This window comes from Lagopus muta, chromosome 3 (genome assembly GCF_023343835.1).
Source record: "Lagopus muta isolate bLagMut1 chromosome 3, bLagMut1 primary, whole genome shotgun sequence".
NCBI lineage: Eukaryota > Metazoa > Chordata > Aves > Galliformes > Phasianidae > Lagopus > Lagopus muta.
The window spans coordinates 22,672,524-22,700,373 of record NC_064435.1 but is presented as its reverse complement, the minus strand read 5'-3'; the positions used below and the strand labels follow the sequence as shown (position 1 = coordinate 22,700,373).

Sequence of the window (27,850 nt, the reverse complement as noted above, 5' to 3'; positions counted from 1 at the left end):
GCAGCAAGCCATAATGTGGAGGCTCCCTTGGGATCAATGAGAGTAAGATGATACTGACTTTGAGCTGACAATTGATGATGAAACTCTGCTTCAGATAGCAGTAACGTTCTTGTATTAATCATAATCCAGAGAAAGAAGAGTGTTTTTAGCTTCTCCATTTTAAAGTGTGGAGTAGTGGGCTATCTGTTTTTAAAGCACATCCTTCTAGTGCCTCTGACAATGGCTGCAGCTGCCTTGCTTGTTTCCTGTTGAATGAGCCAGACAGCGGCTCCTCTGCTTCCAGGCTGCACCCCAGAGCAGAGGAGTGGAGTGGCTCTAGCTCTCCTTGTTCTTTCCCTCCCTTGAGAAAGGAAATGGTGGCCCTGCAGGAGGGCTGCTGGAGGAAGGACTGAGGGAGGTGGCAGACTGGCAGCTTCTAGTGTGATGTGCATGGCTTTATAGGAGCAGGAACAAGACCTGTGAGGGTGTTGATCTGTAGTTTTTTACATCCCTTTGTTCAAACTGGATTATTATGGATTTAGGTGCATTTTTGGAAGACTCTCTTTTTTCCTCCCACATGCTCTAAATTTAGTACTCTAACTATTTTTATTCCAGTTCAGTGTCCTAATTTTTTTTTTTCTTATGTGATAACGTTTTATGTTTTTGTAATGTGTTAGTTTATTACAGTGCTCTGGAATGGGGAGAAGATCAAGAGAGAGGAAAAGATCGTGCAGATATGATACACTTCGTGTTTTTTATTATTTCTGCAGAAAGCCCCAGACTTGAAAAATACATTTGTGAAGTGGGTTTAAGCTGTAAGAATTTTCTTCTGTCCTCCCACACAAGCCTCATTTGTGCTGCGTGAGTGCTTATATTTCAAAGTCAGCATCAAAGTTCCTAAGGCGAAGTGAAGAGATGATTTAGCACATTTTCCTGATTGCAGCTTGTTGTGATTGCCTCTTTCCTCTGACAGTTATTTTGCTTCTCTGTTTCTTTTGGTGTTCCCCAAAATAACTCTTCAGGAAAGCGCTGTAATTCTTATCCTAACCATCTCCTGCTGCTGCCTGCCTTTTATCTGCTTCTGGCAAGGAGATGGGGTACCTATGCCTTCTCAAAGGTAACTCCAACCAAAACGAAATGCTTCTACCACTCGCTTGGAACGAGAAGCGGTTTAACGCTTCATGCAATATCTCTCTGGCACTCTTTTCCCCCTAAACCAGTAAGATTAGAACAGCTTTGCTGAGACTGAGTGATACCCTCAAAGCTGATAAGCAAAGGTGAGGGCCTTGGAGTGAGAATCAATTGATGTGATCACAGTGCCCTTCAGTTCTTATCTGGCTGCACTGAACTGTGTGCTGATATGACTTCAGGAACTTCTTATCTCTTCAGAAAATAATAAGGAATCCCCATACTCGATGACACCAGTGACAGCATATGAGTGTGTGTTATTTGTGTATGTTAAAGCAGGAATATGGCTTCGTCTGAGCTGTTGGAATCTGTCTGGAAGTGCTGTGGATAACACCAGGCTTTTGGGGTTGCCAAGGAAGCCAGAGTTAGGGCCAGGAGCTCAGGATTCAGCCTGTGCAGCACGACTGCAGGAGAATGACTGGTGTATCTGCTGGTGTATCTATCTGGAGTCAGCTGGTTTGAGAGAAATGCTGTACGGAATCCCAAAGGCCTGCAGAGGAACCATTCATGTTTAATGCACTTTTTCCTGCCATACAGATGAACTAACGCAGTGCTTAAGTGCCTCATGATGGTGAGGGTCTGCTATGGAACTGTTGAGGTGCAATTTTGAGGGAAAGGAAAATAATTTGGCAAAGTGAGAAATATTTTATGACTGTAGCATATATCTAAGGTGGAACACATTTATGCTGCCACAGATTCTTTGCTGAACCATTCAGCCATGTGCCAAATGCTCTACCAGGAAGACCTGTAGTCCCTCTAACATTGATTGGGATTTTTCTTTATTTATATCACGTACTGGGAATAAATAAAGGAATTATTTAAATAGATAAACTGACCACAAGTACATGGAAAGTACCACAATAGTAAAACTCGGAGTAGTACTAGCTGATGCATTGTTAAATATTACTTTATATATTACTAATAATGTGCTTATAATTATAGTTGGAAGTTTTTCCATGCCTATTACTGAAGCCTGCTAGAAGCTGACTGCTGATGAGACTTGGATATGTTTTTTTGGTCATCTCGCTGCTCTATATCTTTTTATTTTCTAACAGCTTGAGAAGAAAGAGGAGCTCAGTCAAGTGTGCCTTGTTATTCCAAACTGAATTCTTAGATCTCTCTTCTGGCTGTAATATGACAATAGCACAAATGTTACCTTGTATTTCATTCAGATTTATGGCTTAATAGATCACAAAGCAGGTTAATATTTTCCTCTGGTTCTTTTAAGTTCAATTGTGTCACTGTTAAACACAGTACCTTGCCTCACACAGCCTAGAAACTATTCTGTGGGCTTCCCCCAGCCCCAGCAGAAGGACTGTCTGGGCTGTGACTAGGGTACAGGAACCTGGGGCATTAGAATATTAAATGCTGATTATAATAATTAATTGCCCTGTCCTGGCACTTGCACCAGGTATTTGTCATTGGGAACAGGCCATGGGAACAAAGGGGATTGCAGAGTCCACGAAAACAGGGATAGCTAGAAGTGCAGTGAAAGTCACTCAGTGCAATTCCTATCTTGACTTGGTACATAACCAGCATGCTTATTTCTTGTACTTTTTTCTATGTAATCTTCATTTAAATAATTATACACTCAGTGTCTTTCAACTTCAACCTTAAAATGACACTTTAACACTTTGATGCTCTCTGTCTCTTCAGGGATGATTCTGTCCCAGAGGAAAATATTTGGAGGGGTATCCTCTCTGTGATTTTCTTCTTTCTAATCATCAGTGTTCTAGCTTTTCCCAATGGTGAGTAAGGTTCATACATCACTTTTTGCAACACGTAAATTTCTCTTTATTGCCACTATATTTATTTTGATTGAAGTACCTCTTTGAAATGTATTTTTTTTTTTAACTTCTGAATTCCTTTGTATTACAGAACAGTCTAAAAATGGGTTGCAGTCACTCTGAGGGGAGATAAGTTATTTATAGCTTGTCTTTATCTAACAAGGAAGTCAGGTTTTCGAAATCAGGGTCCATATTTGCAGGTGCACAGTCACAGCTCACAGTTGCTAATAATGCTGCCAGCTCCTTAAGAAATAGATTAAATGAATTTACCTTTACTTTTAGCAGTGTCATTCTACAAATTCTTAAAGATGTAGCACAGTACATAAATCACCTAGTGATAGTTAAAAGCCACGTAAATCATATTACAATGTAAAACCACAGTTGTTTGGTAGAAATTAAAGGCAGATGAAAGTTCTGGTAATTGTGTGGGCAGCAGAAAGTGCAAAAGGGGCAAATCATTTGGGTGACAATCCAGTGGAAGAAATGGCATCTTTCCTGATTTATTTCTAATTTTTGCTTGTTGCTGTCTACAAGAGAATAATTGTTGTGTCAACTCCAAAGAATCTCAGGAGTGGCAACATCCTGAAACAAGTGAACAGTGATTGTGTGCACAACTGCTTTGTAGTTCAGGGTTGGAATGTATTTTTCTTGTGTTTGAACCTCATTAATTGATGGCTTTCAAAAAGTAATCCCTGAAAAACTGAATGTCAGAGAAAAATGAATTTCACACTTATAACTGTGAAAGAGTGATCCTCAGCGTGCACTGAAAATTCAGCCACTTCTTGTGACCTAAATGTGTAATTCGTGTCAAAGTGGAAATGTCTAAACCAGACTTAGCTCTTCTGCTTTTTGGGCTCAGAGTTTTTGATCTAATAAAGTCAGTGTAATCATTGGTTCTAAAGTGTATAATAGTGGCCCTGGTAAAGAACACAGGTGCTTTAAATCCTATTAGATGTCTAGTATTTAGTCTGCAAGTTCTTTTTATATGCCTGTTTGTTAACATTTTGTAGTCATTAGAAGCTGAGCACCATTTTTCTTTGCTAATGCACAAGAAATTGTATTTGATGGTTTCAAGCCACGTGTTAGCTGTGGTCTGGAATCCAGATTGGGGGATTTTTAGCTGCAATAAAGCATCTGCTAAGCAAATAGTATATTACTGTTTTGGAAGCAGCTCCCATTAAAATAATTGAACACTTTGTCTGTCCTATTAATAGGCAGTGTCTTGTCCCTCTCAGTTCTGCTGCTGCCATTTTTTTTTTTTTTAATATACAGCAAGGATCCCCAAACTTCATGGTATGTTACACACCTTGATGGAGATGGTGTTTGGTGATGATTTGTTTGTGCCAAATCTTCGTATGAGAAGTCAGAAACAGATTGTGTGGCACTTATGATGGACTGTCTTGTAATAGGCTTTTTGTTTACTATCCACAGGACCTTTTACACGCCCCCACCCTGCAATATGGCGAATGGTTTTTGGTAAGTTTGTCTTCCTAATTCATGTGGTGCTTCTGTGGGACTGATAGTCCCCACGCTTCCCCCCAGATGAGATGAATAGGTTTGTCATGAAATATAATTGTGCATTATACTTCTGTGAATAACTCTTCCTTCCCACCTCTGAGCAATTACTGATAATCTGTTCTTAATTATGTTGGGAAGTGTCAGTGGAGTTTCTGTGTCAAGATGGTGTAAATTAAATTGTCAGAAAAGGAGCATTCCTTCTAATCAGGACGCAATAGGATTACAACAAAGAATTCTGTTCCCTCTCTAACACCATTTCTTCCCACTCTAAAAAGTTTTTGTAACTATTGTATGAGCTAGTTGACTTCTGACTAAATCCAGTTCAACAGGGCATTTCTTTTCATTATCTACAAAATGTGCTATTCCTTCATTTCTTACAAGGCAGAGTTATGCAGCTAAACATACATTTGTATTCCTGATGCGTTTGTTTTTTGGGTTTCGTTTTGTTTTGTTTTTTACTTTTTAGCTTTTCCTTTCATAAAATTAGTGTAAATATTAATTGCATTTATAGTTGGGGAAAAATATTTCCATTAATTACAGGAATCATAGTGAAATCCTGATCCTTAAACACGTGAATTACATGGCCAAAGCATAAGAAATTGTATTTGTACATAATTCAGAGTTCACAGAGCATAGCCTAGCTGTTAAGCTTGCTTACAGGGAATTAGGCACATTTGCTTTAAAAGCTGACCCCCTTTTTTTTTTTTTTTTTTTTTTTTTTTTTTTTTTTTTTAAGGGATTATGAATACTTCTCTCTTAGGCCACCTTATGTAGCTAAAAATAAGTAGCTTCCAAAATTAGTTGATTACTCATCTGCTGACATTGAGGGGGTACTGCTGATTAGATAGTACTCAATGAATCCTGATGGTGTTGGGGGAAACACAGGTCCTACTGCTCCCTTCTGAGCAAATATAAAGTAAAGAACATTCTCAGAGCCTCTGTACTTCTGGTGGAAAAACTGCAAACATTCAGGAGCAAAATTTTCCCCTCTGTAACTTTGCTTCTTCTGGCCTGAGGTCTTACACCTGTGCAGTATGTGAAAGGCAGGAGTAGCACCTTGGTGTTTTGGGACTCATCCCACCTGCAGGCTGTGCTCATTCCAGTAGTTGGGCATCTGTGTACCTGTTGTGTTTTCAGGATGTGCTGCAGAGGGCAGTATGTGCTTCCTGTACATGCATGTGCACTTGAATGGAACTTCTCTTCCATACTCTGGCAGTTAATCTCTAGTTATAATTTTTTTTTTTTTTTTTTTTTTTTTTTTTTTTTTTTTTTTTTGCTGAAGAATTGCTATAATTTATTTTAGATGGAAGATATTAAGTTTACTCATGTTAATTTTTCTGCCTTCCATGACATTACCACCATGACATTGCAGGACACAAGTAAGTTTGAGTATTAGACTATAGAACTAGTGCTAGTGTTCATGTAGTCTTAGATGTCTTTGAACTTGTGAACAATGTAAAGATGTATTGCCATAAGCAGCTTCGTCTACCCACAGGTCTATGCAGGACTCTATTTAAAGTTCTTACAAGTTTTCCTTCTTTTAATAAAGCTGTATTTTGGCATTGGGAAGAAAGAGGAGGTGATCCCAAATGCGGTAGCGTTTCATAGTGTGTAATGGTGTAAAAACGTATCATTATCTTTATATTGAGAAGATTGAAACAGTAAATTTTCCAACTGGCAGAACTAACTGATCATGCCAGTATGCTGGTTTATGTTTGTAGCTACTCTGTGTTGTAAGCATAGCTCAGAATTGCCAGGTGGAATTAATAAATTGATCTTTGTGTTGGAAAAAAACCAATCCTGTGATCCTAATCTACCATTTACTGCCGAGCTATCTGATCACAGGCTTGTGCTACTTGTGCTGAAACTATCTAGTTTGATTTTTCTTTTGTCTGGGTTTATACAGTTGAGTGTATATTATAGAATGTGAAACAGGAGGTGGTATGGAAGAAAGGCTGAATGCTCAAAGATTACCACCTGACTTGTCCATTAGGTTTTTGGGTGTGTAACTGCTGTGTGTAGAAAACTCATTTGTGCAAACCAGGCACGCATTGAGTATCTGTTGTAAGGCAGTTTTTTGGACTCTGTGGCACAAGGAGTTTTATGTGTGTGATTCTAAAGCAAAGTCTTTTTGCAGGTCTCAGTGTGCTGTATTTTCTGTTCCTGGTGTTCGTGCTCTTCCTTAACTTTGAGCAGGTAAAAGCAGTCATGTACTGGCTGGATCCTAATCTTCGGTATGCCACAAGGGAAGCAGACATTATGGTATGTATCCTTGGCATTTTATTGGACACTTTGGCTACTTAAGTGTGTTTTACCTGAGTGGGAAGGAATGCATCTTAATTTGCTGATGTGACAGGCACAAACCTGCATTGCAAAAGTGGGTGTGAATGATTGAGTACCAGAAGAGAGTTATTTCAGGTAGAAGTAAGAGTTGCTGGTTTACCCTTTACTGTCACATCGAGTTACTTCAACTGAGTAGCATCTCTTTGCTCTGTGTTTTGTGTTTTTCTGCACCATGGTCATCTGCTGTCATCTGTTTTTGCCCCAAGAGTAAGCAAGTAAACTGATTGTCTTATGTAGTAAGTTTCTGTTTGCCAATGACAATTACCACACGGTACCTGGTTAGTAGCAGCTGCAAAACTCTGCCCTGTAGCATGTAAGAAAAAATGGAAATCCTTACAGTGCACTTACCTTATGTTAGTTGATTGATAGTGAGAGCTGCATATGAGCTCCTTCTGTGGAAAACTGAATGCTTCAGATGTTGCACCTCAGTTAATCTGCAGTATTACTGCAGTATACTGTGCAGCTGTAAGATCCAGAGACTGACTGTGACTTTGGTTTGCAGGATATGTGGTGGTGGTGAGGCATGGACAGCTTGCTGCTAGGGTGCTGGGAGGGCACATTCCTAAATGCAGCACGTGCATGGGGGTTTGTGACGTTGCTGAGCAACAAAAGGGAGCTGATATGTAGAGCCTGTTCATAAGCCAGGCTCACCTGGCACTCCTGTCACTTGAGCTAGAAATAATTCAGGTCAGAGGAGGACTAGTAGTAGTACTGTTGCCAAATTACCGTACAGCTGGTGTCCTGACTGTAGTGGCAAAAACTTTACTCTTCTATTGATCCTGATATGATCACTTAAAGAAAGTTGGAGTAAATTTGCAACAATAACGAAGGCTGCAGCTTGGTCTCTTCTGCTGTACTGGCAGAATAAAAGGAAGAACACATGCTGTACTTGAGAATAAAAGGAAGTTAAACACATTTCACTGTATGACTAGCAGAGGTGCAGTTGAAAAGATATGGGACAGCATAAAAATAAAAGCAGAAAAGTTTTCTTGTGTAATCTGTATACCAGGGCATGAAGAATAAGGTTTTTTCCTGAAATTACTTGTATGGCCGTAAGTGTTGTGTGTATATGTAGACCAAGATACACACGTGTCAACTCAGAATTTCCTGGGATTTGAACCCTGGATATTTTTCTCTGTATGTGTATGAGTATAAAGAAAAAGAAATGTACCAGAGCTGCTATTTACATGTGGATTTGTCCAGCTCTATGCCAGGGTGTTCCCAGTTGTACTCGGAATCCAGCAAATAAGTTTCAAATCTCTGGGTATCTGTGATAAAGCTACAGCTTTGCCATCTTTAGGACAGGTGGCACACCTTTCTCTGAATGATGAACAGCACTGGCATCTGCAAGAACCAGTGTCATTCCCTAACATCAGGGAGCACCACCAGCAAGGAGCATTTATGGTTTCATAGTGGACCTAGCTGCCTCTTGACAGGGAGCGTAAGAGATGGGCTATATATTTGTGTGAAATTGTGTTCTTGTCCTCACGGAGACCAGGATTAATTATGTATCTATCAGTTCTTTTTCAACTTGATCATGGTTTGGGCCTGAAGCTGAATCCTTTAATTCAACTGCACTGAGCAGTGCTGTTTTGTCACCTGCAGATGGCAATGTGTATTTTAGGAGGGTTGGAAAGAAGAGGGTTTTTTTTGTGTGAGCTCATCTGTGACAGGACAGTTGTAAGTTCACTTTGATTGTTGTTTTTTTCCCTTCAGTCCTATGACTGAACCTTCTCAGTATGAATATGTTCTTGCAAATTGAGTAAGGAAAGTAAGACAAAAAGATAGCCAAGGGAATATTGAGATTAATATCTTAGTGTCTTAAACTGGTGAGAATTAGCCACCAATTTCTGGCTACCAGACTGCATGACAAACAGGTAGAGGTGGTTATTGCAAATCAGAACTCCCAAAGAAAAGCAAAGAATCTATTTTTTTCAAGTACTGCTGCTTTTATTATTGATTTCATTATTCCTGCTTCATTATTTATTATTATTGATTTTATTGTTCCTGCTGTTCCTTTGTTACATAAGAAATATATGCTCCTCCAAGCATGGTCTGTTCTCTCTCTTCAAATTGGAACTGTGTGGTAACACTGCAAGCTTTCCCACAGAGTTTAGGAGAAAAAAGGGGAATAATATCTTTACAATGTCAGGCTTGTTGCACTGGATAGAAAGTAGTTACTTCATTCTAGCATTTCTGCATTTGTCTATTCACCGAAGGCTTTTTGTTTGTTTTTATATTCTGTCTTTAACAGGAGTATGCTGTGAACTGCCATGTTATCACCTGGGAGAGAATCCTCAGCCACTTTGATATATTTGCTTTTGGGCACTTCTGGGGCTGGGCAATGAAGGCTTTACTGATCCGCAGCTATGGCCTGTGTTGGACTATTAGCATCACCTGGGAGCTCACTGAGGTAGGTCACTCATTTATCTCAAGTATAAGGAAATGTGTGGGACTTCAGTTGTTCTGGGGGAAAACATGACTGTTACTAGAATGATGGCATACTAATTCTCAGTATGAATGTATATTTTAAGCCTTATCAACTAGATGCCAAGCAATTAGTGCAGTTGCATCTGGGCTTTAGGTAAGTGATGGCTTTCTGTTACCTAAAAGGAGGCTTACTCTTATCTGAAAGGGGGGAAATCTCAGCCAGTATATTGGTGCCATCTACTCTTTCTTTTTCTGCTGCTGTAGGAGCCAACGCCCTTGTGAATTCAGGTGCTGGTTTGTATACTCTGATTTTGATCATGTATTACCCTTTTCACCTTGCAGTATCTACTGTCTTGATCCCCTTGCTCCAAATATAACAGTATTTGAACATTTTGTAAGGTTGTAGTACTGTACAGCAAAAAGGAGTTGCAAGGAAAGTGAGAGACCCATGAGGAGAAGTCTGTACGGAATGGCAGGACACAATGCAGTGAGATATTTTCTATTGTGTGGCCTGAGAGCCACGCACATGAGCCACACTTGTTTTCTTTCATCACACTCCAAAGCCTTGATTATTCATATTCACTTGCATAAAAATGTAGTTATTCTAACCAGGATCTAAAGTAGTTCGCACCTATTATAGAACCATGTGCCATAGTTTGGGGTACCACATACTATTTTGTTTGTTTGTTATCCAGCTTTACAGCAGTTCTCCCAAGTATATAGTTAAGGTGGTTGGCTTTTGACACTTTTAAATTCTATTCTGGTGTAAAAGCATTCTGATACTTGAGTCAATCACTAGACTGTTGCTTGGATTGCTGGTCCTTATTGTTGAATTTGTTTTGAGAATTCAAATTGATTGTTTCTTGTTTCTTCAAGTATTATCTAATTTGCATGTAACCTAGAGGTTGATTGGTGGAATGCATCATCTAAAATGTAGGGATGTGTTCCTAGAGAAAGTGAGTTTTGTTTCGTTATATTCTTTGACTGAACAATTCAGAGCAAAAATAGAAAAGCCTAGTTTTAATCAGATTTGGAGACAAAGTAGTTTAAAATGTCACACTTAAAGCGCTAGATACAGATGTAAACACCTGAATTTAATCTTTAAAATCTGTTTGCTATAGAGGTCATTTATAATTCAGAGATGCAGATAAGGATCTGGTTGTCTAACATTAAACTTCAGGTTTGGAAATGTTGATATCCTGAGTTCCTTTTCAAAGAAATGTTTTTGTTCCATGGCATTTGATGATGTTTTTCAAGTCATTTTGAAGCTGTTTAAGATCAGAATTTCACAAGTACCCAGCCACAAGGAATAGTTTAGCTAATTATTTTACTTATTTTTTCCTCTGGAAAAGAAGTTTAAATTTGGGGTTGTTTCACACACTCTTATTGTTCAGGCACACAACCGTTGTCTTCAATTTGACACCACATGGGTTGTCTAGTATTCCCTGTTGTTGAAAAGCAGATCATTGGATCAGACAATATGCTGGATAAGGTTCAACATATGGAAGGGTTATCGCCACCCAAATGGATTTTTAATGAATTAGTTAATTCAGAAGAGTCACTAGAAACCTGCAGAAGTTATCAGGGCAGTTACATGGGGATTTAGCTGTGCATCTCCTATTAGCTTTAATGGTTTTCAGCTGGCTCCCCATCCTGAAATGATACACTTGGCTCATGCTACTGTCTATCAGATTAAAGTTGGGATTCAGGCAGTCCTTGATCTCTTGTGCTGGGAAAACAGCAAGCACTTCAGAAACTGGCTGGCTAACACCTGTGGTCTGTTTTTCACTGCCTCACTATCTGTAACTTCTGGTGTCTTTGGCTTGTTTATTGCACATGGAGATTCATAGCCTAGTGCCCCTTTGGTGTTAAATCTGCTTGAAACATGAAAGGGAAGCTGTTTGTAGCAAGATAACGAGCAATCTTGTATAGCTTGGTTCCTGCAGGAAAGCTACAAATTTCTTTTCTACAGGTTGAAATTCATGTAGCTTTGACAAAGAAGACCAAGGTACTTTGATACACTTCACAAGGGTTTTCAAAGGAAGGGTAACTCAACACTGGTCACTGTAATTTTTATAAATTGACCTCTGTTCATTCTTGCTGTGTACAGAGAACATTCTTCATGTTCTTTTTCACACACCTGATTTCTGGGAGGGGATATCTTATTTCTACACTTATCAACCAAAGATACTCTATTACAAAATCATACCAATAATCTTCCACAGATGCATAGATCGTGTGTATTTGTTAATTCTCCCATAAACATGGCACAAGTTTTGTCAGTTAACGAGTTATTTAGTTTATGTGCTTTGTTAAGCATTTCTGTGTGTATACCAAGGGGAACTGCTTGACATGTGGATGTCTTGGTTTTCAGACCTCAACTAATATTTTCAGTCTCTAATTTTTCGGTTGCTGTGATTTTTTTATTTTATTATTTTTTTTATTTTTTCTTGTGGACTAAATAATTCAATTACTTTCTTTTGAATGAGAATGGGTGGAGGTGAATCCATTGCTAGCTCACAGTACATTGTGCTTACGTCTTGCCTTAACTGGCTGTCTAGCCAGTTCTCCTTCACACTACCAAAAGCTTGAAGTTACCAAATGTATCTGCAAATACTTTTAATTGCCTTACTGGAGCCTCAGTGTGGTCTTCAGTTAAGCCATAGATTAAATTCAGAGGGAAGTCAACTGCTAAAGCAGTAAATCATTCATATGCTTTGTAGGGGAAGCCTAAGTATGTTTTGATATATCCCAATCCCAGCAGCTTTTTAGTGTGCTGTTGGCTTGTTTCTGCCCTATTTTCCTGTATCTTAATAGTTATCTTCACAGTTGGTGCATATCAGAGACTAACTAGGAAGAAGAACTTAAATATCCTCTCAATTGGCTTGAGCTGTTCTGGATCAAGTATTACAGCAAATCTTGTAGTGTCTGAGTTATTGGCAAACTCTAAATCTTCTTATGGTCATTAAATTTCCTAAAAATAATAAGTGAAAGAAAGAATTTTGAAGTTAGAACAAGTTTTAAGTCTTAAATTCCAAAATGCCCTATTGTTGACAGTTATTTAAAAACAGGGCCATTCTACTTACTGCAACTTACTGCTTGTTTAGAAATATACTACTTCAAATAGCAGGAAAGAAAAATGTTGTTTTTTTAAGCAGGAAACAGCCGCTTTATTCTGGAAAACAACACCAAATAGTAATTTTGCTTGCTTCATTTCATTTCTGTGAATATTCTGTGTATCCTCGTTGAGGCTGAAAGCTGAACACTGTCCTTATATCTGACACAGTCTTGTATACAGCATAGCCCCAAGAGGGAATGGGGAGAAGGAACTCTGTGGTCTTATGTGGACTTACTCAAGGCCTTTTAGAATCAATGGAAGGGCTCTCATCAATTTGCAGTGGTTGTGGCTTGTGTCCTTGAGGTATGACAAATATGAAAAAGCTGATCGTTTTTAACGTGTTCTTCAGAATGAATTTATATGACTTCTATGCTGTTCCTCACCCAAAATCTTTTTGCTGTATTCTGTAGCTCTTCTTCATGCATCTTCTGCCTAACTTTGCTGAATGCTGGTGGGATCAAGTCATTTTGGACATCCTGCTTTGTAACGGGGGTGGCATCTGGTTGGGAATGGTAGTTTGTCGTTTCTTGGAGATGAGGACCTATCACTGGGCCAGCTTCAAGTAGGTCTAAATTAAAGCTTGATTAAACATTGTTAGTTTAATATTAAATTCAGTTCTTTGGAAAGCAAACTGTCTTTATGTATGCATGTAGTATAGAAATAACACGCAATCTGCTTGTGCTAACAGTGCTGTAAATTTAAGCGTTAAAAACCTATCTAATTAATGTTGCTATAGAGCATATATTCTTAAAATATGATTTTATATATATATAATTTTCCTTTGCAGTCTAAGTTACTGACATTAATCCTGAGTTAAAAGAAGTTATTTACATATTCAGCTTATTGTTTATACCAATAAAACTTTGAAGAAGACAGTGAACAAAGGTGGTTGAAATTGTTTTCTCCTTATGCAGTGTTTATAATGAACACTACACTGGTGCTCATCTTGATGAGACATTGGTCTGGCAGCATTAGTTATCCATGCAGAAGAGAGATCAGGCTGATTGTACATATGCTGTGAATTGCCTTACCCTGCTATTAACCTTCTAAAATAAATCAGATTGCAAAATTAAGACATTTTTGCACGTGGCAGCTCCTGGCCCAGTAAGTTTCAATTCTTATCTCTCCCAGGTTTGCTTTCTTCCATAGTTTTTGCCCTTTCTTCCCCTTCCCTGCCAGTAAGTGTCAAGCACGGTTATCTGTACGTTACCAATAGCACAGATGAAACTAGTTTAAATGAAATAGTTTGCCAAAGGTCAGTGTCTTGAGTTGATATTGAAGAAGGAAAAGGAGCTCGAGTCCTGACTTCCAATTTCTTTCCCTGTAAGGACTTCTGTCCTGCTTTCTTCCCTCACAAATATGTACATTGTTCTGAGAGCCATCCAGTCTTTAGTCTCAATTCAGTTTTCCCACGTTTGGAAAGAATAATGAGTTTAGAGTTCACTGAGAATTAAAACAGTAGAATATCTTTGGCAGAACTATTTTTTTCTTAAAATTTCCTGTTCTTTTGGTGCTGTTACTTAAGTGAATTGATGTTATCAAAAGCAAAAACCATAACATCTGTCAGATGAACCTCCATTTACATCCCCTTTCAAAAAGGAATCTAAACATCTGCTAGCTTGTAACAGTGCTATTGCACTTCTTTCCAAAAGATTCTCATGCTTCAAATATGAGACCAGGAAGGGAAGGGCTGTGTGTGCTGTAAGTGCACTATGTCCAAACCTGTGGAGCCAGCCTCTTATATGCATAACAAATAATAAATCTGATCTCTTTGAAGGACAGATACCTGTGAGCTGTGGGAAAAAAAGAAGCATTGGGTGGAGGAGTACACTATAAGGATAAATATCCTCTAGATTTTTCCAGGGCATTTTTAGAACCATCATGATTGTTTCTCTTTCCCTCGCAGAGAGAACGATGGATGAATTTTACTTTAAGACTCAAGTTTGAGAAGGGCAGCCTTTCATAGTAGAATGGCTATTGCTTTTTTTTTTTTTATTTCTCTTCCTTGCATCTTCCTTGTTTTAACTCCAGCCATTCTCTTTTTCTAGGGATATTCACACGACCACAGGGAAAATCAAAAGGGCTGTATTACAGTTCACCCCAGCCAGCTGGACCTATGTCCGCTGGTTTGACCCGAAGTCTTCATTTCAAAGAGTGGCTGGAATCTATCTTTTCATGATCATTTGGCAGGTAAGAAATGAGTTCTGTGAAATCAAAGCTGCCATCAGCTCAGTTACTTATTGGCTGAGTTTGGCTAGAAGATATTCTAAAGCAGTGTATGTCCATCATTGAAACACACAATTAAATGAATTGATCATACAGAACCGGTCAGGGCATTGTTCACGAAAGTTACATGATAGTTCAGGAGTGTAATTACAGAATCTCCAGGAAAAAAAAGTTATAGATTGTTGTGCTGGGTATCAGATTTCTCTTTGCAACTGGTACAGTTTTTAAAACTGCCATTTTTGTGGGTTTTTTCATTTTTTTTTTCTTCCACATTGACTATTAGATGGCTCCGTGGTACCCAAAACTCTGACTGTGATCCAGCAAGACTCTATAATATGACCCAGGTGCTTGAGCATGTAGTCATGCAAATGCTAACAGATCTCACTAAAACCACTTTTTTAATTTGTCACGTTTAGTTTTTGAAATGGGGTAAGAAGGGTTTAGTGTATTTAAAATAGACTTATATTTATGATCTCTTCTGTCTCTCTTACAAATTAGTCTTAATCATTCTTACCTGATTTAGAATATGAAAGGTTCCAGAAGACACCTGCAGTGCACTTGAGTGTCTGATCCCTTAACAGGTTTCAGGAAAGAGACCAAATACTTTCTTAGAGGTGTCTAGAGGAGAATTCTGTGTTTTATTTGCACATTCCTTATTTGTCCTAGGCTCTGTAAATTCTCAGCCTAACAAGCATGCTTACAGTGAAGCATAAACAGTTTTTCTTCCCTATTTTAGTTAACATATTAATCTATGCAGTTTTTTTGGTAGTAAATCATTAGAAGTTAAGCAGGTTGAAAACTGTTGTCTGACTTTTTGTTTTTGTTTTAGCTGACTGAGTTGAACACGTTCTTTTTGAAACATATCTTTGTGTTCCAAGCGAGTCACCCTTTAAGCTGGGGGAGAATTCTCTTCATAGGAATCATTACAGCACCCACTGTAAGGTAATTTTGTTGCCCAAGGTATTTCTTCTTACCTTAAGAGTAGCTTAACTTATAGGCCCTAAGAACTATGTGTAATTTGTGAATAACAACATTACATTTCAAAAAAGTACATGCTTTTGCTACCATGAAAAGCAAAGTAGCCATAATTTCTCATTGAAGTGTCTTTTCTGCCCAGTAAGCTATTGAGGTACACGTGTGTTTCCATGAGGACGCAGAATCTCTCTGTTCCATCTTTCATTTGTATAGAATCTGCATATGTTATCCTTAAGGACCCTGTGCAAAAGTAGCTGAGTTGTTGAGTCAAATGCTCACAAAACTGCAGATGAGGGAGAATAGAGCTGTTGATTTTTCTGAGCTCCTTGTTTTGCTTGTCTACAGGAAATGTTAGCATGTGAGAGGAAGAGGTAGAACGTTACCTTACTCTGAATGACATAACAGCATATATGCACTGTTAACAAGTGTAGAAACCTCCTTTTAGTCATGCATTCATTTTGTCTTCATATTTTTTTTCCTATGACATAGCTGAAGATAAAATTGACCCAGTTTTGAAGATAGGGTCAAGCAATTTTATATTCATGAGTAAAGTGTTGTTACCTTTTGACAGTTACATAGCAGACATGCATTGCTTTATTCATAAAATACAGTGGTTTTCATAGCTGGTAATCTCAGAAGTTATATGCAGGGATTTTGCACTGCTAATTAAATCATGTCAGATGTCCTATAAGCTCCTGCATAATGATTTTTTGAGGTATTTTAATGTACTTCACAGTCTGTAGAAGTCTTTTTTTCTTAAACAACCCTAAAATTGTTGGGTTAATAATGCTTGGCTTCCCTATCTGTCAGTGGAAATCAGAGACTGAGAAAAGGAACTTGGTTCTTATTTTGGAGGGGATTCGCCACTGAATTCTTCTTAAAATTTAGGAGCTTAAAGGAAGCAGAGCAGAATGGTCTGCAGACAGTTTTCAAAAATAGTGAGAAATTCTAATCTGTTCTTGAGAGGAAAACGTGCTTAGAGCACTGGCCCAGGATGTGGCGTAGCCACGTTCAGTTACTTACAAGATTCAAACACACAACTGTCAAGAAAATGCAATTGTTTGCAAATTAAAAAGAAACTGTGAAAAAAGTAAGGGATTTTCTGATTCTTCTGAGACTATTTATTGTATGTTGCCCAAAGGAACTGGAGATTCAATGGAGAGGCAGGAGACAGATTTGTAGCTTTACTCACCTAGTTCAGGTAATTTCCCAGTCCTTGCTCTCAGAATTGTTTTCTGTGTTGTTTCAAGCTATTTGATCTGTATGATAATCTCTGCTGCTGGAATTGAAGCCATCTGGTAGATATCCAGATTGATTGCATGTGAATTCAAGTATCAGCACTTCATTTTCAGTACAAATCCACCTGTAACATAAACTACTTTTCTAAATGTAAATGTTCTGGGAACTTTTAACATCACTGAAGAATTTTCTTATGTTTTCCTTCCCAGGCAATACTATGCCTACCTCACAGATACACAGTGCAAGAGGGTGGGAACTCAGTGCTGGGTGTTTGGGTAAGTGTTCTTGCTGCAATCTAACTTCAAATTTGGACAGGTGTTAAGCACGATTCCAGCACAGAAACAGGTTTTTGGTAAAGCCAGTGTCTATCTTCTGTTCTTTGTAGTATAAAGAAGAATACAGAGAGATTTTCTTCGTGCTAGTTCAGAGGAAAAGAAAATTCTGGATTTACAGATATTGAAATGGGAAGTGATGGAAAGAGTAAGGAGAAAAACAGAAGGGAAAACTGGAAACTGCTGGATAAGGCGAGCCTCTTTCAGAGTAGCATTGGCCTTGCTGTCCATATTCTCAGATAGATCAGAAGGATAAAGCTTTTGCACCTACTGCATTCCTGTCAAGTAATTGCAATAAAAGATGGTCAAAAAAGCCACAGTTGTCAAAAATGCCTGTGCTGTTCTCAAAGAGGGGAAAGAAGGATAATCTGAACATTGGTTACTCTGTCTGTGATTTCTTTTGCCATCTCTTGGAGATCTTTAAATGAAGAGTTGGCAAGATTGCTTTTAGTGAGAATTTCCTTCTCTAGATGGCTTGACGAGAGCAGACGCTTCTTGAAACCAGAAGTGTATGCTGTTGTTGCACCGTAACTTCTGGTTGCTTCTAGTAAATAAGCAACATAGTAGTGTCTGGTTTGGTCTCTGATTTGTAAACCTACAAATTGGCAAGCATAAGGAATCTTAAGTCTTGTAAAAGAAATATATATTTAAAAAAAACTAGTCAAGAAACTTTTCTGATTGCAGTGATTGTAAATTAAAACAGCTGTTTTATTATCATCAAGATTACTGTGTCTTCAGTTGTCATTTTTGTGCTTTATAGAAGCTGTTGCTGTTTTAGAATAGCACTTCAGTGATCCATAAAATGTTCAGATCTTATGTAGAGACAGTGCTTTGGCAAACTTTGTCACCTTTACCGTTAGTCTCAGTGTTTCAGAAAGTGTTGAGTCAGCAGGTTGGTTTTCAGATGCACCATCGTAAGCAGTACCCCTTTTGCAGCAGTTAATTGAGATGAGAGCAGAACATGCTGAAGTTCGGTTAAAGGGATTTCTAATCTTGTTTTAAATGTACAATGGAGAATGTGACACGTGTGTCCTTGAGTTTGGATGAACCTAAATTCTGATTTCTTTCACTGAATTACCATCTTCCTCGATGGATCCATTACTGTGTTCAGCTCATGGTCATAACTTCCACTGTATTTCCACAAGGTAGTCATGTTCTGGTCTTGTTTAGCTTTATTGCTCTATAGGAGTTTGTAATATTTTCTGTATGCCTCTACTTACCTGCAGAGGATCCTCCTCCTTGGAACATGCGTTATGATTGATAGAGACTGTAACATACATAATCCCCAGTAGCATTTTTGTGCTAATCATAGAATCATAGAATCATACAATCACCAAGGTTGGAAAAGACCTTCAAGATCATCCAGTCCAACCATTCACCTATTCCCAGTAGCTCCCACTAAACCATGTCCCTCAATCATTGCAGTGTAACCTGTCCTGGTTCTTGTATGTATGGTGCTTTAGCACTGAAGATAACTCAACAATCATACGGTTAATATGACTACTTAATTTACAATTAGAACCAAATAAACTTGTTCTGTTTGTGCATAAGCATCTTAGTAGTTAAAGAGCAGCTGAACTAGCATTTCAGATGTTTGAATTTGAACACAGACATTTTTCTGAAATATGGAACAAATCATTTCAGTACGTATAAACATGTCAGTTCTCAACTACAGGTGGTAAACCACAGGTTTAAACTATTTAATAATTTGGAAAGAAGAGTTTAAAAGTTCTGTGCAATTAAGAAAGAAATATGAATAGATGTGAAGTTAATCCTTTGTAAGATAAAGGGAAACAAGATTCTAATGTTTACTTTCTCTCTCTGGAAAATCATTAAGGAGTATGGTAAGCGTATCAACCTCGGCTTAAAGCTCTCCCTGAGCAAATTAGTGTAATTTGTCAGCAAACAGAGTCAAATATTGCATCATAGGAACTGTTATTAAATATTTGTTGACAGTCTGATCTAATTGTGCAAAGTGTGCACGGAGCAAGTACTCTACATACTGCTTGTTGCTGTAGTCTGTTAGCAAAAAGAGCAACATCAAGATGCTTGCAGGGAAAACAGCACTCATCTAGTAGTTTAACTACATTGAGTGTCATTTTTGAAATGATTAAAAGCACACATTTAGAATATTTTGTACCTGTGATAGTCAAGAGATGGTTCCAAAGTCACAGATTGAATTTTCACATGCCTAATTAATGAAGAGCAGTGCTTTGCATTCATGTTAAACAGTGCTCTGTAGCTTAACAATACTATGCAGCATCACTTGCTGGCAGATGGACAGTAAGTAATGCAAGGCATGAACAATTCCAGTGCAGTGTGTCTACTGGAAATGGCATCATTTTCATTAAGGTAAATCCTTTAAAAATACAGTAAATTTTTGGATGTTGAAAGATTTCAACAAATACAAACTTAGATATTCAGTTCTTCAGCCCAGGAATCAGTGATGTGAGTATTGTCATCAGCCTTCAGAGGAGTGCTACACCTTCCTCTGTTAGCATTCTTCTGTGTTCTAATCTCCTATTTCTTGTATTGATATTGTACATAATTGACCGGTTGTGTAATGCATTTAGGCCAAGTGTTCTTAGTAAGAATCAAGGAAATAATATATAAATACAGCAGAAACAGCTGTATCATTTTTTGAGTCCTTGAACATAGCCTCCGATTTGTTTATGCCTTCAAGTATGTCATACCCTTCTGTGTCTGTGTCCTGGTGGTGCTCTTTCTTTTCCCACTACTGTGGCTGTGTCAGTAAGAGCAGTATAAAACTAAGAAAGAAAAAAAGCTGGTGACTAAACAAAGTAACACAATTCTCTAGTTTTTACCAATATGCACCTCAGCAACTTGTAGCTTTTGTGCAGCTGGTGTAATTTTCCTCCTCTTTCATGGAAGATCTGGGGTCTGCTGGCTGTTCTTGGCATCTGCTTGGCCTGCATCCATAGCCCCCTCATTCCATACCACATGGTATACAGGACTCCATAGCTCTGAGCCTCAAAAATGTAAATTTCTAGTGATGAGAGAGACCTGAAGACACTTGTTTTGATTCTTACAATGCCGGATAGGGAAGTAAGTATTGCAGTTTTCTTCATAAATCCTCTGGTACTTAGTGTGGACCTGGCTTTACACAGAAACCAGAATAAATATGCAGGTTCTCAGAGAACATCTAATACTCACCAATGTTATTTTTCTCATTAAAATCCATCTGAAGTGAGCAAAGGAGTCTAATTTAGAACTGTAGCAAATTTGTGTCCTGTCAAGAAATATCTGAAACAGTTTTACTTCACAAACAGGGAACCTGTTGGTTGTTCAGCATGGGAAAGACTTTTTTATCTGGTGAGGGATGAGGTGCAGTGGTTGGTATAAACAGAAATTCTCTGCTATTGGCATACACTCCTGCTTGCTCCTTGTGCAAGCAGAGAGTTATGGAATTCTGTACTGCTAGATGGTCACTTTTTGTAGGCTGTTTATGCCGAAGAAAAGAATAAAAAATAGATTTCTGAGTCTTCCATTTCATGTGGTCATAGGGGAGCTGTGTGCTAACCAGAATGTAGCTGTTGTTCAGAGCTGGCAGTCCTGAGTCTGGGTTGTGAACGAGTGAAATATTTTTATTATTATTATTAATTATTTTTTTTTATAATCCCCCCCTCTCTCTTTCCTTTACCCACAGGGTTATTGCTTTCCTTGAAGCTATTGTGTGCATAAAATTTGGACAGGATCTTTTCTCCAAAACACAAATACTGTATGTCGTGTTTTGGCTTCTCTGTGTGGTAAGTGAGAATTCTTTTGTGAAATGTAGGCATGGCGAAAGCATCAAAAGTACCTAAATTGGCAGTAGGGGGTCACTGTGGGGAAATGCTAGTAAAGAACTTGGTGCACATCCTAGGGGAAATGCCATGGTGCACATCCTAGGAAAAGCAAATTCAAAGTCACTTAGAACACATTATGGAGGGGCTAGAATAACTTTTTTCTCACAGTTCTCAACAGAACATAATGTAGCCACTGTATTGGTACTTAACAGTGAGACCAACTCTAGTTTGAGAGCTTGTCTTCATGAGAGAAAATGGCAGTTCAATTGGAGATAATTTTGGAGATGCTTCCAGTGGTGCCCTTTGGAGAGGAGCGGGAGTTAATGACTAACACTGATGAGTAACGCGTGTTTCACACTGAAGTCTTACAACTGCATAAACCCTGCCTTATCAGGCAAACTCTGCCTTCTGTATTTCATTGTGATTAGTGCAAATGCAGCACGAGATGCCCATTTTATAATGTGTGCTGGCCATGCCAGTCATGTAAATCCTATGTCAAACATATTATTGTCACTGAAAAATAACCAATAAACACTTCTTCCTTCTAAATGGGAATGCAGCTTTAAACAGGTGGTAGGGAACTGGAATTTATTTTCTATTATTTAGCATGATGATTTTGTTCCAAAGACTTCAGAGGAGAAGTACTGAATTGCTGCCCACATCAACACCACAAAACCAAATGTGAAAGGCAGCATGAAGTATGGAGCAAGGAAAAGGAGAATTCTTTTCTCCTAGACTGATTGCTCTGGTCCATACCTACGACTGTCTGTCAACTGCCTGATTATGATGTTTGTACCAGGTCATGTATGCAAGTTATCTCTATGTATGTATTCTTATGGTCTCATGGTCATGAAAGTCTCCAGCTTTGGAATGTCCAGGAGCTCAAACATCATAGAATTGCTCAGGCTGGAAAAGACCTAAATCATCGAGTCCAACCACAACCTAACCATACTACCCTAACTCTAACAACCCTCTGCTAAGTCATGTCCTGAGCACAATGTCCAAAACAGTTTTTAAACACACTTTAAGATCTTGAACTAGCAAAGAGTTTGGGCAAAAAAAAAAACAAACCTTTTTTTTTTTTTTAATTTTTCTCCTTCCTTGTTTTTTTAGGCCTTTACAACTTTCCTGTGTTTATATGGCATGGTTTGGTACGCAGAATACTATGGCCACCGAGAAAAGGTATTTTACTGGAAAGCCTGTTTTTGTTTTATACCTAATTAGATGTTAGAATTCTTTACCAGAGCTGGCATATATGGGAGAGAGGAGGACAGTCCAGAGTCTAACTGAAGTCAACAGAAAGAGCTCTGAGTTCAGTGAGCCTTGAACAGATGCCAGATTATACTGTGGTTTCTAAAGAATGCTCTTAGGCTCTCAAATTTAAGCTGTGATTTTGTCATAGAATTCAGAGATGAGTAGTTCATTAACATTCCCACTGCACAGGTGGTATGCAAGGAGAATAGCAAGAACACTTGATTTCACAACAGATTACGTGACAAGTAGTGAATTGTTATTGTATCATCTGCGTTGTGTCTCCTAACTAGGAAGGGAAAGGTCCTAAGTACAGGCTGTATCTGCCATGGTGTAAATTTGTGAGTCTGACTGTGAAGTGGAGAAGCAGTGATTTCTAGAACCAGCATCCTAATGACACATCTCCCTCTTGTTTTTCACAGACCTTATCAGAAAGTGAAGACAGCCCGTACAGTCCAGATGCTTCCTGGCTTCATTCTAAATTCAGTAAAGGTATTGGCACTCTTGCACGTATATTCTCAAAGTGGTAGCATTAATGCTTAGCATTAGGAAGTGAAACTTGAGAAACTTGGAGACAACTGGACTTCCTTAACGAGCCTGCAGGAGCTATACAGATAAATCTTCTGCAAAGCTATTTGGCTTTACGGCCTTTTTTCTTCCAACTCTTGCAAATGTATTTATTTTTTCATGAAGTAGTTACATTTTTGTGCTGCTATTATACATCGTTCTTGTAGTTTTAGAACATTATGTATTTAAGAACTGTTCAGAATGAGTTTTCTATTTGAACATTGCATGTTTGATTTTAAACATGTGAATGTGGATTATGCTGTTATTTTTGCTTTTTAAATCAGTCAAGAACTTGGCCTGGAGCTTATGATCTTGTCATAAATAGCTTCCTCTGTACTAAGCAAAGACAACCCATTTGTCTGACATCTTTTCCCTACCCTACAGCCCAGTTAAGTTACTTAACTCCTTGTTTTATTTGTTACTGTGGGCTTGCATATTGAAAAAAAAAAAATAATCAAACTTCATATCTGAAACTTACTTGTCGGAGCTTATGTTCCAGTTGTACTTGTGACATTAAAATACCTATGCATCATGTGTATCATACATTGAAAAGCACCCACATCAGAGCTTCTTTTTATATGTGCTATTATGCAACTTTTCTAGATGCTAATATTAACTTATTCACAGCTTTGTGAATTTATGGATTTTTATATGGAGTTAAATTGTTTGCAGTCAAAAAGTCTCTCTCACATTGCTGAACAAATCTAGCCAAGCAACTACATATATTTTCTAACTTTGTTTCTTCATTAACTGCAAGCTTCAGCCTCTTTCATGTTCCAGTCCCTGTTTCCCTTTGCTTTTTCAGAGTCACATATGGGCTGTCATATGAAAGACTGGAAACAGGAAATGTTCTCTCAAAGGATCTGTGACTTTGTAGCTCATAATTTCTAATAGCAATGCCTGCCAGCAGTAACAGTGTGGAGATCTGTACTTTGATGTCATTTAAAATAGATGATGTTGGCCTGCTATATTTTGTTATAGAAAAGTTCTAAAATTTCTTGTAGGATGAGGAATTTTACAGAAATCTGAAGTTTTTTTTTAGTAGGCCACTAGATGGAGTACAAGTACCAGCCAGTTTATATTAGCTTGAGTTATTCCGTATCATTCCTCACCAGCTCTAGAAAACTTTATTGTCTTTTGGACAAGAACTTACTGATGTCAGATAGTCAAAAAGTGTGTATTTCTCAGCAGGTGCTGACAACAGCCCACCAAAACATCCAGTCAATAGTGAAAGCCATTCGTCTCGAAGGAGGAATCGACACTCCAGATCAAAAGTAACAAATGGAATTGGCAAGAAGTAAGAATGATGTCTGAAGATATTCTACCACGAGATGACAAAGAAATTCAGATTTAGCTCTGAGTTTCCAAATGGAAGATTGATTTTAAATTTTAAAAAAGTTGTTAAGGATGGTCATGATGGAGCCACCAGTGTTGTGCAAATCATTGCCTGTTGATACTTGCCATTCACTGATATACATCTAGTTTCTTCAGCATGTGGCAACAAAAGCTAATGGCGAGTATGCTGGAAAGAACATAATCTTGTCATAGCAGGTACGCCCTGTTTTGTGTTCAGGTGTTGCAAGTTTTTAATATCTTAGTTGAGGACATAAACACAAAGGATAGTAAGCTGATAATCAGTTTGCATGGTCGATGGGATTGTTTTATTTCACTGTGTTTTTGTTGTTGTCTAAAAGAATATGCAATCCTTTTGACTAAAAGCAGCTGCCAGTCTTTCTCAGTCTCAGAATTTTTCTAGAAGGGATTCCTTAAATATTTTACATTTCTGTACTCATATCCAGCTGCTTGCTTTTAGTTAAAGGCTCTCCACACTTGGGGACAGTGCTTTACCAACTAAGAAATGGGTCCAGATTTCTTGTAAAGGATGTGAAATTGCCCTTTAAATATGACGTTTTAGTTTTGTGTTGTCCATTTGCTTGACTGTTACATACTCTTATTTCTTCAAGCTCTGTTAAATACTTAGATAAAACCTACTGCAAAGTAGAGAGGGAGGGCCATGCCTCTTACACTCAGTTATGTCATTTAGTTGTTTTTACTGCAGTACTTAATTTTGCATTTTCAAGTCATTCTTTTAGCTGTGTCATCTTGTGTTGTGTTTCTTTCCAATCTCCTTTAATTTGCCTCTGCCTCAGCTGGAACCAAGAAATCCCAGCTTCTTCAGACTGAGAGCAGAAACTGCTTTGAAGGCTCTGATGTACCAGGCCTGATGATAAGGCAGTTTTTCTGCTGAAGTTAAGTTGCTTACTACTTCCATAAACAGTTATTTGCAAAGACTCTGTAGTCTTTGATATCTGAGAGGTAGCATGATGTTACTGTGATATACCACAGTTGATTTGATATTTTCTGTCTTGCAGTCAGATACCCAACAGCAAAGGACTCTTTCGTGCAGGTGCAGGGTTTTTTGTTGTTGTTTTGAAACATTAATTCTGATGTCTGGCAAAGCGGATAATGCATCATGTGCGAACAGACATTAAGTCAAGAGGTAAACAATCAAGAACAATCTGTTCCTGTATTAAATTATCAAAATGGTTTTGTGCCAATTAGATTTTGGGACTCACGGACTTCGTAGAAATATGTAGCTTAAGTAAGCTAATACCCATTAATCATTAATCTGCAAAAGAGACTGAGGTTTTCTTGTTGCATGATTAAGTTACTGTGATTTGCCACAGAATAAATACTGAAGAAAACGCAGCAAAGGCTTTATACAAGTGTATGATACTGTAAATAGGAAAAAAGTATCCTGTGTAAGCCATGAATTCCTATGTGCCACAAATCGACGTTTTCAATGCACTTAACTGTGTTGCTGCTGAATTCCTCAGAGGCCCTTTGTTCCCCTCCCTTTTTCAATCAAAGCAAGCGTACAACTTCAGAGGTAACTTAGAAGCTGCTATTTAATCATTGACACGGTAACATTAAATGTTACATGAGAAAAATGATAGGAAGACTTTAAAGCTTTCCTGAAAGTACTTGGTTGTCATTCACTTCCATGTATTGTCTTTATTGTGGTGTGCTGCATATTGATGAATGTATTTGTAGATTTCTTTGGATCTTCTTGTTTCTTTTTTATTGTTTTGATTAATAAGTCAGTCTGTGTAAGGCTGAAGAGTGGCATTGTAAATTTGCTGTCAATTCAATACCAAAGCAAGAGGTTGGAAGTCTGATGGCTTGGATGCGATAAGTAGTGTGGTTTTGAAAGGTGAGAGCCTGTTTTATACTTGCAACTGTGTGTACAAGGCCTTGCACGTGCACACAGATGCTTAAGTATACTATCTAGTTGCCTGTGGGGATGAGCACACATTTTGTAAATGCAGACCTGGTGCTTGCATTGCTGAACTGCACCCTAAAAAATATTGAAAAGGCAAATAGTGTTGTCCTGGTGGAAGCTGATTCTGTATGCTGTTACAACAGCACTGGCATAGAAGAAATGTTGTGTAACAACACCTTATAAATATTTCCTGTGATTTTTCTGTTTGGTTGGCTGAGTTTTCTTTGCTCCTTAAAAGAGGGAAGGCTACAGTGAGCATAAACTGAAGTCAGCTCTTCAAACACTGCTTGAAAAATGGCATTTCCTGTCCTCTGTCAACAGTTCTGGCTGGAATTCACACGTGTTCTCACAAGTCCTCTGCTGACTGACAACTGTATTTTCAGCCCCATCATCTTTGGGCATGAGCTTTGTGCTAGCTCATGTTGGAAAGGTGCTTTTGGTCACCGTTGTAAACTTAAAGTGATTGTATCATTTAGTATGCTATTGCTGAATTTGGGGTGTGTGATACCTACAATGGCAAGTCACTGAACTGTTTAGCAACAAGCATCCATGTATGAATTCTGCTGCTTGACCAGTATTTTGAAATAGTCACAGATGCACTGCTCTGTTTTCAACTGCTCGTTCTGTCTCACTTTCTCATTCTTACTTTCTCGCTTCTGATGTTTTTCTTTCTCTGTCCTCTGGTGATCTCCCCTGCTGCTAATGAGAGATCTGAATTGGCCTTCTGGAGGCTGTCCATTGATGCTGTCAGCCATTGAAGGGAGGCTAATTTGGGGCAGCATGGCATAAGCAGAGGGTTGTGGCATGAACTTTATGTGGTGGACTAAATGAAAATGAAGAGTTTTAAGATGCAGGCATGAAATGAACCAGTGCTAGCCTGGAGTACTTGATTCAAGTGCTAAAGTTGCTGTGTAGATTATATACAGCACCTAATTAACTTTTTGGAGTGTGATTTTGACCAGTGCTTCTGTTACTCTTCTGTGAAGATGATAATTTGATGTTCCAGCTGTTAAAACTTTTAATATTTTTTACCATGTTATCACAAGAGGACACAAGTGTTACCATGTATTTAATAGTTTTGAATAGAATTGCTCTGTATTGATTGCAAAGTATTGTATTTTGCAATAACTCAGTAAATCAACCCGTGTCACCCTGTGTGTGTGCTTGTCTGTACCTGTGAAGCATAGGAAAAAATTACATACTGTCTTCAGAAGTTACTACACTATTGTGTGCAATTTCCTGCTGACAGCTGAAGCAGTTCCTCGGCAGCCTATTGCAGACACTAAGGTTTTACTGTGATTTATTATTTCCACACAGCAGATCTGATAGTGTGAATGGTTGAATGTCTTCTGAAGCTTCTGTATTTTACAGGATGAGTCTTGTCTTAAATTTAGTTACTCTTTAGGAATTTGTTTTCCTGTTGGATGGGAGAACTGGGTTGCAAAATGGACTCAAGAATCACAGAATCATAGGAGTTGGAAGGGATCGCTGGTAGAGCCACATAGGCCAGTCTCCCCTTCTAAAGCAGGTTCCCTACAGTAGGTTGCACAGGAAAGTGTCCAGGCAGGTTTTGAATGTCTCCAGAGAGACTCCACAGTCCCTGTGGGCAGCCTGTTCCAGAGTTCTGTGTCTCTCAAACCAGCTGATGTTCTGAAGTGTAAGCTGTGTTTGTGTGGAGGAAGATTTGAGTCCCTACTGAGGACTAGGACTGTTACAACTGTTTACAGGGGTCGATAGTGACAGGACAAGGGGGAATGGTTTTAAACTGAGATGGGGAGGTTTAGGTTAGATATCAGGAGGAAGTTTTT

General features: G+C 38.4%; 1 protein-coding gene across 2 annotated transcripts in view; it reads left to right on the top strand.

Moving 5' to 3' along the window:
- Positions 1-27,197, top strand: part of PTDSS1 (phosphatidylserine synthase 1) — a 29,777-nt gene extending 2,580 nt beyond the window's left edge. The window contains exons 2-13 of one of the 2 annotated variants that reach the window (XM_048939998.1): positions 2,824-2,915; positions 4,386-4,430; positions 6,610-6,734; positions 9,070-9,228; positions 12,774-12,925; positions 14,412-14,553; positions 15,419-15,531; positions 17,013-17,078; positions 20,803-20,902; positions 22,055-22,123; positions 22,615-22,684; positions 23,951-27,197. In XM_048939998.1, the coding sequence (XP_048795955.1) occupies positions 2,824-2,915; positions 4,386-4,430; positions 6,610-6,734; positions 9,070-9,228; positions 12,774-12,925; positions 14,412-14,553; positions 15,419-15,531; positions 17,013-17,078; positions 20,803-20,902; positions 22,055-22,123; positions 22,615-22,684; positions 23,951-24,060 (1,243 nt within the window). In that variant the 3' untranslated portion in view covers positions 24,061-27,197. Of the gene's footprint in view, positions 1-2,823; positions 2,916-4,385; positions 4,431-6,609; positions 6,735-9,069; positions 9,229-12,773; positions 12,926-14,411; positions 14,554-15,418; positions 15,532-17,012; positions 17,079-20,802; positions 20,903-22,054; positions 22,124-22,614; positions 22,685-23,947 lie in introns of both variants that reach the window. The other variant, XM_048939997.1, reaches the window with a different exon arrangement.
- The last annotated feature ends 653 nt before the right edge of the window (positions 27,198-27,850 follow it).